Below are 12,579 nucleotides of genomic sequence, written 5' to 3'. Positions count from 1 at the left end.
ACAATGTACATGTATAAGCACTGCATATACATGTATAAACACTGCACATACAAGTAGAGCCTCTTCGTATGTACAGCATAAAGTGCTTTATCAACATCAGAAAACTGAAAATTTCTGTTTTAAGTTGTACTTCGTGCAAGATTTCGACATATTCATGAAGACTATATTAGTTACCAAATTCAGAGCAGTATGAATATGCGATAATGATACATTTTCTGTACAGCTAACCATAGATCGTTTGAGTAATTCTGCAATATGCATTATTTTGCATGTAACTCATCACCTTAATTCACTTTAAAAATGTAATGCTTATTTTGTAGATATCCAGTTGTCGGTGACAGAAGGACTCCAAAAGTTACAAGGTAAGAATATTAACTTTATCGGAAAATATAAAGGAAGAAAGTTTCGACTTTTGGGGTCGAACTTATTCCAACATTACCGTTTCGGTCTAGAATAACTGGTATTTAAGGAAATGAAACACAGAGATAATCTTTCAAAAATATCATGGCAAATTTTTTGAATACTACATCTTGAATTCTGAAGTAATGTCTGATAGCTATTATTGCGCTTACTGTGTATCGTATACTGCATTGTTCTATTACAGGTAAGCTTTGCATAGATTGTGCTTAGAATATCAGACATTTCTATCAGTTTCTAGCCAGTACTGGTACGCTACGTTTAAAATCATAACATCTTTGACCGAAAGCAAAATCTTTGACCTTGACCGAAGGCGTTAAGGTTTAAAAACTCTGAACATAGAATTTCTAACCAAATTTATACATAAAATTTCTATAACAAACTCATCGGCATTGGAGCTGAAAGTGTTTTGAACACCAAACACGTGTATTTCATTAACAGGAGTTAAATTGTATTCATACATCACTGCAGATGTGTCTGGTATTTATACAGTTATGGCAATTATTCATCAGATGCTTCTTGTACTGCTTTTTATGCAATGCATGCATGTGAATAAATAAAATGAAACTAATATTTTATTAAATTGATTTTCATTGTTGATAGATTTGCAGTACTGCGTTCAATTGAAATCTAATGGAAGCTACACTTAGATAACTAATTTTCATAGATTGGTTTAGATTTCATTTTGAGGACGTTCTGTATCTTATAAGTAACTAAGGCTTTTAAATCATAAAATAATTATGTTGGAATTCATTTATTGTTCTTACATTATTTCTTGTATATATGCTAGATGCATTTCTTTGAAAATGATAATGTGTGAGTTTCAAAAGCATCAAAATTCAAACTCTTACAATACTTTCATTCTCGATTGTTGCAATTTTAACCAATACATACAAAAGTACTATTTTCTTTCCCTGTTTAAAGCTCCCCCACGCGATGAAAAGATACAAGACTTGCAAGAAACGGATGAAACAGAAGATATGGGCACATGTGATCAACACAAAGAGAGAATTTCATTCTTCTGTGAAACAGAGAACACTCTTTGCTGTCATGTGTGCAAAAAGGAGCAGCATGAAAAATGTAAAGGCATTCAACCAGTATCTGAGGAAATATTGGAGTGGAAATGCAATCCAGCATTGGAAATACAACGACTTCAGACTGAAGCTCGGTTGCTTGGTAATTGGATTTCATCCGTTGAAAAGGTACATAAGAAAGGGGAAGACATTCTTTTAGTAAAATTTGATGCACGGAGAAAAACTTTCCAAGAACATACCGAAAAGAAAGAAAAATTACTAAAACGGAAGGCAAAACTAGTCAGAGATATGACATCTATCGAGATAGAGGGAAATCGCAGCCACTGTGAGGATTTTATAGTAAAAACCGAACAAGCGAAACTCTCACTGATAAATATGGCTCAAAGTGACAAAAAGACAGAAAATGTCATTGCTAAACTTACATTGCAGAAATTTGTGAACGATCTTAATTCATTCTCAGATATATCTCTACCTTCATTCAACTTTGACAGTCTTGAATTTGATTGGAAATTTGACCATACCGAGTGGACCAAAATACTAAAAACGGTGAGTCCTGAGCAGAGCCCTGTACAGCTTTGTCTTATCAGTTCTACTGAAACGAAGTCGACTAAAGACGATGAAAAAGAACCATTTTACTCGGGCATTGATTATCTACTCGACGGTAGACTAGTTGCCGTGGATAACAACAACCGTAAATGCGTAGTTTTCAATGAGAAGCTTCAGAAAGTAGGATCACATCAGTTATCGTATTTTCCTCAGAGTTTAGTTGCTGTATCTGAGGAGCAAGTGGCGATAACAAGTGGTGGTTGCTACAAGATAGATATTCTACGTGTCAGCAAATCCAGTGAAATAACTTTGATAAGGAGGTGCAAAGTAACAGCTAAATATGACTCTATATGTCTGAAGGACGATGGACACTTCGTTGTTGGAACTTCCGATGATTCCAGGATATTTCGTTTTCTATCTCTGTCAGGACGTGAGAAAGATTACAGCTATCTGAACAAGAAAGATCCTGAATGCAAAATAAAGTGTACGTATATAAGAAACAGAAAAAATGTTGCGGTAACTGATACCAAAAATGTCTTTCTGTTCGACATAGCGACAAAGAAAAAGGTCGTCGTTGACGAAGACGCCAGGATAGTTTCACCAAAAGGGGTAGCAGTAGGACCCTTCGATTGTATCTTCGTGTGTAGCCGCGAGACAAACAGCATTGTACAGATTTCTCATTTGGGGCATATTTTAAAATCTCATGAGATAGATATGTTGTCTCCATGCACAATTTGCTTTTCACAAGACAAAACAAAGCTTGCTGTTGCAAACAGTGTTTGGGGAAGAAAATGCTTGCAAGTATTCGAAGTAGTTATACGATATATGTAAATAAATAAAACTCTCCAAAAATTCACTGAAACACAAACAAAGTGTATAAGTGTTTGAAACAGCAATATCATAATAAGCAGACTTAACACACTTGTATAAATTGTTAAACCTTTTAGTGATAAATAATGTGTTTTCTATTTTTTTATTTACATATATATGTCATAAACTGTTTAAAAAGACCATGATGACGTATAGAATGTAAATAAGCTAAATAATAGCAGACTTTGTATGACAGGGTCTGTTCAATATTCAATGTGCCCCTGGCATCGGCTTAAGCAAAAGTCTTAGACTGTTACATAGATACTATAAATCCATGACCACAAATGACTGTTGTAGTATTACAATGCTTTTACGGCAATCACAGGGCACTTCAAGGCAGAGGTTGAGATATTCAAGACAATTTATTAAAATATTCTTTTGGAAACACCGCTAATGAAATCCTTGATATGTCACTAATGGAACGCATAAACCCGCTGCTTATGGAATCCTTAAAAGACTATAGTTACAGAACGCATAGTAGATCATTAATGGAACGCATAACAGACCGCTAATGGAACACGTTATTAACTGCTACTGAAATGAATAAGGGAACGCTTTCCATTTTAGAAACTTATTAATTATACCAACTTACAGAAAAGCTCTTAATTCTAAGCTTGTTTCATGTATAATTAGGCCCAGTGCTCTAGAATTCTTTGAGTTGAAATGAACATAAGGCTTTGGTTGAGAGGTAGTACCAAAATTATGCCAATCACTGGTGTCATCAACATAATTTTTCACTTAAGTTTCTAACAAAAAACCACAAGATCGTTCAATCATGCATTGCAAATACAAAGATGTATTTTTTTCTACAAGAATTTAATGATCTATATTCGCACTATACAGAGAAAACTGAATAAATCCAATCTCATTAATATCAGGTAAAATTAAGTTGTTTTTTTCTTCGCAGCAACACAAGGTGTTCTTATGGTATTCAAAGAAAAATGAACAATTAAAATATAAATTTAAAAAGTTTTCTTTTTCAAAAAATAATTGTGGCAAATTGCGATGTTGTATAAAAAAGAAAAAGAAAATGTTGCATTTCGTTTGTATAGGTGAATGAATTATACTCATTTTGAATGTGACATCATTCTAAGAAATTGCGCAATTGGTTGTTTTTTTTTTCAAAATCAATAAGGTTTAAACTATCTATTCTAATTTTGACCAGTATTGTTACGAAAACAAATGTTGTGATTGATTAAATGTTACAGCTTAACACAGATCTGAAGTAACTGAAAACACAGGAAGCAATTTCACAGGCACCCTGCTTAGTTACTGCCTCATCTCATATACGTCATATTCCATATTGGTCGGAAAAATAGTACTATGATACTGTTAGCATTACATTATTATGTCAGATAACATAGTACTAATTATAGTGCACTTTTGAACTAAATCATAATCGTGCCATTTTATGCTTTTTATGATATTTTTGCTTAATCACAAATGAATGCTGACAAGAACAATGTACAAAATGCATTTAGAATGCATATTGAAAGTGAAAAATAAATAAACCCAAACTTGGTGAATTTAAGCTATTATTCATTCAGATAAAAGACGCCTCAACAATTTTTGCATTTGTTTGCAATTTTCAGCAGCTTACGTACTTTTTAAAAAGTGGAATAAACAAAATAGCTGTTTATCATTAGAATAGTTACCATTTTGTTTTTATGCATAATCTATTAATTGATTACTGGTACATGATATGAAAATTAATGTTTTCTTTTGATGTAGATATATAAACCTTATTTACATATGCAGATACAAGTATAATACTTATTAAACAGTTTTATTTTATATGATGATATTCAAATTTTGAAAAGGTTTTATACCTAAAAGCAATAATATTAACACATCAAATGAACTCTGTGCCTGCAGAGGAAACCTTATGTATCAATTTTCAATTTTGATTTCTACTAATCTCCAACGATTTCAGTACAAGCTGTGGATTCTAGAAACAAAAATTTAAGAATTGTACTGACTAGAACTATCACTAAAAGGTGATTCATACTCCCACTGAAATCTTTCTTTGAAACACATAATATAATGAAATAATGATATACTCCTTTAAAATATCACTGTACTTCTATTTCAGGCTACATGGAATTCCTTTGTTTTCGTCTTAAATGATGTTTCTGATATTTCCTAAATGTAAATAATGCAACAAAAATAAGAGCACTTAATCCATTTTTCCGCCAATTATATTAAACAATATCTAGATATATTTAGCAAAAACACAATAAGTGCTTTTACTGGGTTTTTGCACTAAACAAATACTTTTGTGAAGTTCAAACATTTTTGCAACTTTATCAAAGTCATCATTTTTCACTTGGATATAATATCCAATAATTTTTCAGTTGATGTATACGTCTATTTTGAAGCCAAAAATGTAAAAAAGTCTTTTTTTGTAAAATTTGGAGTTACCGTTACTGCGCTAAGGTGACGATGTGTTTAATTCAATGCAATTGTTGTAAATCAAATATAAAATTAAGTTTGATAGGCATAACCCGTTTCTATTGTTGAGAGAAATTATTGGTCAACACTTTTGCCTACTGTATGTACAAATGATGTAATCATATATTAGGTAAAGTATATGATAGCTACAAAATGTGTTTAACTATCAATCCTGAACAAATACATTCATTTCTTAAAAGGGGTGTAATCTTTCCCAGAGTATGTATTTTAACTATACAAACATATTTTTATGTTGCAATATTGTTCCTTTCTGTTTTCTGTTACTACAAAACATAATATGTGTTACTGGTAACATATACAGTATCTGTAGGAAAGCTAATATTTGTGCCGTATCTTATAATGATAATGATTGTTATAATTATTATTATTATTTCTTTATTTTACGAAGGTTAACTCATTATGCAATGACATAAGCAGATACAAATGAAATTACACATTTACAATGAGGCCTTCAACAAGCTTCACATTATTAAAATACAGGTGGTCTAGTGGTATCATGCTTGACTGCCAATCCAGAGGTCCGAGGTTCGAATCCAGGTCCAGGAACTAGAAATTTCTGAGATGCTCTTGGGTGTCTCTTACCTGACTAAGAGGTCTGTTCTTGTTCTTCCCGGGAAAGACGACTTCGCGGGTATCGGTGCTATACACCGGGCACGTTAAAGAACCAGACTGTCTATAGTTTTCTATTTTCAAAACTGTTATGTTCGAATTCCGGATCTTGTCACATATATTTTGTCATCACAGTTTTAACACTTTAGATAAATAGTGACATATCTGGTGTATTATTTACGTCTTTAAAACAGTTTGATATGTCGATTTGGCGCTTTTTCATATTTCCTCTAGATGGTAACTTAATGCTTTCATAACAACCCCTGCTTTTGTCAAAATAACTTAGAGTGTTTGAGTATTAAGCTAAATCTTAATCTATTAAATTGTTATCAGTAGATCTAAATCAGATTTTTCTCTACTTGTATAAATGAGTATATTGTTATTTTCTCGTTAAGTAATTGTGAGCTTTTTGTATAATAAGCAAATTTAATTACCTCTAAATTTAGTGCATCTAAACGAAGGGCTCTAGATGGGCTTTTGTATATGCGGTTGGTCAAGGGTCGTCGTCCATCATCCATTGTCAATCGACTTGACTGGTCACAGTTTTTGTCAAGTCTTTTACTCAGACTGTTTCCAACAAGTCAGTGTCGGACGAGTTCGATAATGTGTCATGCGGAGTCAAAACTGAGTAGCACGATCAATATATATATAATGTTGAACCAATAGAACTATCCTCAAACCTAGATATTGTTTTACGAGAAGATATCATCGCCTTCTCAATGAACTATAGAGGTGGCAAAATATACTGGTACACAATCATACATGTACATATTGTATAGATATTCGAGATGAATGTCATTATATTTTTGTGTATCCAAATTTTGAAAAGGAGAGAAATAATATATACAGATAATTCGGTAGGAATATATGCCATATATGTTTAAATGTGTCAATTTGTTTACATCTTGAAATACAAAACAACTTTATGTATATACTGATATACGTGTCGATATATATATGGGCCGTTCCATGAGAAAACCTGTAAAAGTGAAATGGTGTATTTGTTGCATAAAATCCTAGAATTTTTTTATTTTTTTAAGTCTTCTTATTTTCATGTAGACACTAATAATAAGTATATTGTATTATCTAAGGGAAAACAAATTATAACATATTTTACAAATAAATGTTATTTGTGTTGTCATGGCAATGAGAATTCCATAGAACCCATGCATCATGATAATATAGAGATGTGTAGATAATAGGCCCGTGATGAAACAAAAATATACTGATACGTTATTTTTCATTAAACTCATTTTTAAACTGTTCTCAAATATTAAAACGTATGATATTGAGTAAGTGATACGCAAAATGTGTTGCTTAAATAACTTGAAAAATACACGCCATGCACGGCGACGTCATGCTGTTGCATGACGTGCTTTAACGTCCCGTCTCAATATTCCTTCTATGACTTACATATAATCATTGTAACTCTTGAAACAGCGATAGTAATTACTTCAAATTGTCAAATTTGTAAGGTAAAAGAATGTTCTTCACGAAAATTGTGTAACTTCAGTTTTGATTGTTTGTCATTAATACAGGTTTTCTCATGGAACGGCTCAAAACTGTTATGTTTATAGAACTATGCAATTCTTTTCTATATATTGATAAGTAATAAGATTGCAAAATGCATTATATTCAAACAGAAAGATTGTAAATAGCTATGTTTGAGACTTAAAAGTATTTGAATTCAGTAATGTATTCTATTCAACTTATCATATTACTCAGACGATTTAAATGTATTTTTCTTTTGTTTTGATATTACAACACATCTTGTGCTATAATGTAATAATATTTACATGTAATCTGTAAGTAAGTAAGTAAGTAAATAAGATAATAAGTAAGTAATCTAGTAAAAAGCCAGTCAGTAAGCCAGTAAGAAAGTTAATCAGTAAGCAAGTAGCAAGTAGTAACTAATTACAACACATGTTCTGCTATGATAAAATAATATTTACTTGTAACCTTTAAGTAATTAAGTTAGCAAGTAAGTAAGCCAGTAAGTAAACTAGTAAGTAATGAAGTGAGTAAGCAAGTAAAAAAGTAAACCAGTACATAACAAAATAAGCCAATAAGTAAATTATTAGTTAGTAAGCCAGTGCATACGTACGTACGTACGTACGTACGTATGTATGTAAGTGAAGTGATGGAGTCAGTGAGTAAGTACGTAAGAAAAAAGTAAGTAAGGAAGGAAGTAAGAAAGTAATAACAAAGTAAACAAGTAAGGAAGTAAGTGACTAGTCAGTAAGTAGTAAGTAAGAGATTTAGTAAGTAAGTAAGTAATTATCTAAGTATGTTTGCACGTAAGATTAACTGAGTTAGTAAGTTAGTAGTATAAGTAAGTAAGTAAGTAAGTAAGAGTAAGTACGTAAGTAGTAAGTACCTTCATAAACAATAGTTTGTCATTTGGATTATTGCAATGTTTATTTTGCTCAATAAACAATCAGGTATTCAATTTCTTATACCGATATTCAAATTAGATAAATTTCCGCTTTGTTTATGTTTTTGTTTTGTTTGGGTTAGTATGAAGGTGTAAACGTTATTTTACATGTTAATGTGTTAGATATACGTGTCTATATCGTATGTCAAGTTTAAAACTGTGTATGTTTGAGTGTACTTTACTTAATACGTAGTCTTTAAAATGAAATGTAGACGTTTTGTACAGTCGTAATCATACTGCTAATGTTTCCCTCTATTAGTTATAAATGAAACCATGTCAGAAAGTTTGTCTTTTTCTTTTTAAATCTAGATTATTTTTTAGAAACCGAGTCATTTACACTAGATCACTTGGTTACATTATCTAAATATCTTGTTGACACTCTAGGGGCCATCTTTTATAATACTTGATTAACTGGAAAACTGGTTAGAATTTTTGCTCGTATATTTTTTTTCTTTTTGGAATTGTTTCAGAAACGTGGAACAACCCGTTTATTTTTTCATTTCAGCATGTGACAATAATAGTAACATACATTGACATTTGAGTGTGAGACAATATATGAATACATGTGAGCAATGTCATCTTGATTACGTAGTTAATTTGAATACAAGATCACATATTCTTTAAGAAGAGCTATCAAAGTATACTGACGAATATTCCTATTTTCATAATAGTTGATTAAAACTAAATAATCGCAATATGATTTGTTCCAAATGTTAAATGATTTTGTTCGTCTTTCGCTCATAAAAAAAGATTTATATATGCAATATCAAATACAGTAATAAATCTGTATAATTATATTCACGAAGTTTTAACTTGTATCCAATAAACATACATTTCAGATTCCTTTACGATTTATTAAAACCACATTTATTAAATGTTTCTACTGCTTTTGACCAGAAGGTATCTAAATATCTACAACCAAGGTAGAAGTGGTCTAAGTCTTTAAACTTATTACAATATTTACATAATGGGCTATTTTCGATGTTCTACTTAAACAGATAAGCATTTGTTGCAAGTATTCTATGTATAGTCTAATATATAAATTGCTTTATTCGAGTATCTACTACAACTTTATTTACTTTATTTAACACATAGTAAATGGATTCCCATTTGATGTTATTTGAAAAAAAGCTCTTCTCAATATTTGTGATTGTACGGTTTGTTACATTTTGGCGTCGAGAAAATGATTGTATATGTCCTTATTTCTTTTAAACTTTAAGTCGGGTTAAAACTGTATTATCATAAATCAAAACTAGTTTATAATGTCAAATAAAAACACACTTGACACCATATTTTTCTAGCTCAACATAAAAAGTAGTCACAGTGTTTATTTACTTTTTGAAACCTGTCATTTTCTCTGCAATTCTCTTAAGTCCATTTAAAACAAAATAAACTAAGTTAAGTTAGGAACTGAATCATCTGGGATAAAAGAAAATTAAGTCAATACGACTAAACATAGAAGAAAACGTGTCAACATTCCAGAGGCACATTAATTTTTTACCAGACGAACATGACATTGATCACAATGTTTGTCTACCAAAATGCGAACATGACATTTGTCACAATGTTTGTCTACCAAAATGCAAACTAAGTTATATGGATTCACAAACTAGGTAGTCACTAGGTCAGATAATATACTGAACAGCAAAAGAAACTATCCAGATGAACAACTTGGGTATTTTTTAATAACTAACTTAGATTCATAAATTTGACTTGTTTTCTTCTTACCATATTACACTTGAATTATTTTTTTTTAAACTCTATCAACCGTCAGTAGTCCCACAATAGCCGTTTAGCATAAAATTTTGGCTATATCTTCTGCGTGTCTGTTTCGTTGTAACATCCCAATTGTGCGCTTGTGCTGAATTTGATTCAGGTCTGCTATGCAACCAACAATATTTTTTAAACATTATGCTGTTTTTCGAGTGAGCCAATCATCAATGTTTCCAGTGACGAAAAAATATACAAATAAAATCATTAATTACACACGCACGTGGATTTCGTGCAAAAAAGGTTATTGGAACTTCTGACTTTCCTTATCCAAACAGGTACAAAATGAAATTTTGTCAGATGTTTTTCTTTATTTAATTATTCCACAGATTCTTTTCACTTTTCACAAAACCTACCGGAACATGAATTTAATGAAACAGTTTAGTATATCCTTAAAATAGCAATAGAATTAGATACATATTAGTAAACTACATTTGTATTGCAATATAGCCAACGTGTATTCCGGCAATGTATTAGTTCTTATTTTGTATTGTATAATGTTTTGTGTTCTATTGTATTACGGCTAATAAAGATATGTAATCAGTTCAATGTTTCGTTTTCGTTCCATATATCAAACATTTTATCAAAATACCCCAAACAAAGACGGATTTTGGGGCTACTAGATATATTGAGCAAAACTTCCAATAAGACCCCTACATGTCTGTCAAAGATTCTGACTACTTGAAATAAAGCAGGAGACGTACAGAAAGTCACTTCTGAATTATTGTACTTTTGTGTAATGATAGAGAACATTCTTTCAAAAAATATTGATAATTGTTACATGAATCACAATGCTTACCTGACGTCGTGACATTCCTGCTTCCAGCATTCCTTTGGCATGCACCCTTTCATCGAGTCGCATCCGAGGCATATTCAGTTTATATCAGGTGTTTTCTGCTTTTTGCTTAACCAAAACACCAGGCTTCTTAATACACACAACAGAATTCAGCCAAATTTTAAGAATACAAATGAGAAAATCACGATTTTCACGTGCACAGCCAAGAATTTTGCGATTTTTTACCTATATTTGTGTAGGCTTTCAGGTCAATAAAACGGTGTTTAAAATTCATTAGCTTACCTTTTAAAAAGAAATATATCTACATTCTTCAAGTGACTAGTTGGAAGTTTTGCTCAGCATATTACAATCACTTAATCTCGTACCAAATAATTTACTTTGATTATTTCTGGAACCGATATAGACAACATTTAAAAATTCTAAAGTAAGATATGAGGCTCATAAGATAAGATCGCATACCAGGTCCCATAAATGTGACATTTCTCTTGACAAAATTCCCCCACCCCCCTCCCCCTTATCACACTTACAAACTGTCCCAAAATGACAGTTCTTCAAACAAACATTTCAGATTATAATTCAAGCTTGCACATTGCATGCACTAACCCTTACTTTAATGTTTACAAAATCACTTCCCTTTTAGAATTAGAAAATATGGCGAAAGTGTGGTTTCCCTTAAATATTCCAACGAGAACGCACTTGAACTTCACATGAACCTTATGGATCATGCAACAAGTTTAACAGCATTGCCTCCATTTTCAATTGGTTTGAAAATATGAATAGTTATTATACCATCAGATACAGTCAAGATGAAGTCACGTATGTTTGTCGATCGGTCCGTCCGTTGGTCCGTCCGTCCTTTTGTCCGTCCATCCTACTTTTGGTACGGCCGTCCGTCCTCGTGTCCTATAGAAAAACGAAAATGGTAAGTCATTATTAGCGTAGGTTTTACAAAATAACCGATTAACAGCGAATAGTCCTGACAGGAGGTCTTTCCAATGAAATATTTCCACGCATGAGAATAGGCATTTTCAGAATATGAAAGCATCTATCTGGCCTAGACAGATTTGTCTGATCCGTCGCCATTTTGAAAAAAAAACTGTATTTAAACCAAGAGTAAGTCACAGAAAGAGAAAAAAGAACAGAACAACACGCTTGTTCTGCGTAGTAACACTCATTTCAACAACAATCGATTACTCAAAACTATAATCGATTGTCGCCGACATTGGATATTATCGATCAATTTTCGGTTATAATCGATCATCGGCAATCTGCTCCATAACTTCTTACCCGCTATGAAGATGTTCACAAAACAAGCATGAATGTTAAACTGCAACAACACGATGTGTTGAACGTACATCCCAGGTCCAAGTCCAAGTTCAAGATAATACATCGGAGGTCACAAAAAGGTCATTTTAATGTCTGTTCCACATCATCTAAACTGCTGGGAAGATTTCCATTAAACTAGCATAAAATATTTACCTCTTTAACACAACGTACAGAGCGCATAATCCAGGTCACTCGGTCCTTGGTCAAGGTTACTCTTGTATTCAATGAGAACGCTCGGAAGATTTTCATAAGACTAACATCAATTATTTTTCGCATCAGGACAACGTGCAAAGCACACAACAACA

General features: G+C 32.0%; 1 protein-coding gene across 1 annotated transcript in view; it reads left to right on the top strand.

Moving 5' to 3' along the window:
* LOC128554228 (uncharacterized) overlaps positions 1-10,696 on the top strand; it is a 45,859-nt gene extending 35,163 nt beyond the window's left edge. The window contains exons 2-3 of the mRNA XM_053535477.1: positions 321-362; positions 1,342-10,696. Of these exons, the coding sequence (XP_053391452.1) occupies positions 321-362; positions 1,342-2,828 (1,529 nt within the window). The 3' untranslated portion in view covers positions 2,829-10,696. The remainder of the gene's footprint in view (positions 1-320; positions 363-1,341) is intronic.
* The last annotated feature ends 1,883 nt before the right edge of the window (positions 10,697-12,579 follow it).

Source organism: Mercenaria mercenaria, unplaced genomic scaffold (assembly GCF_021730395.1).
Source record: "Mercenaria mercenaria strain notata unplaced genomic scaffold, MADL_Memer_1 contig_4851, whole genome shotgun sequence".
NCBI classification, from domain to species: domain Eukaryota; kingdom Metazoa; phylum Mollusca; class Bivalvia; order Venerida; family Veneridae; genus Mercenaria; species Mercenaria mercenaria.
The sequence above is the reverse complement of the archived record's forward strand: the minus strand, read 5'-3'. Positions and strand labels throughout refer to the sequence as shown.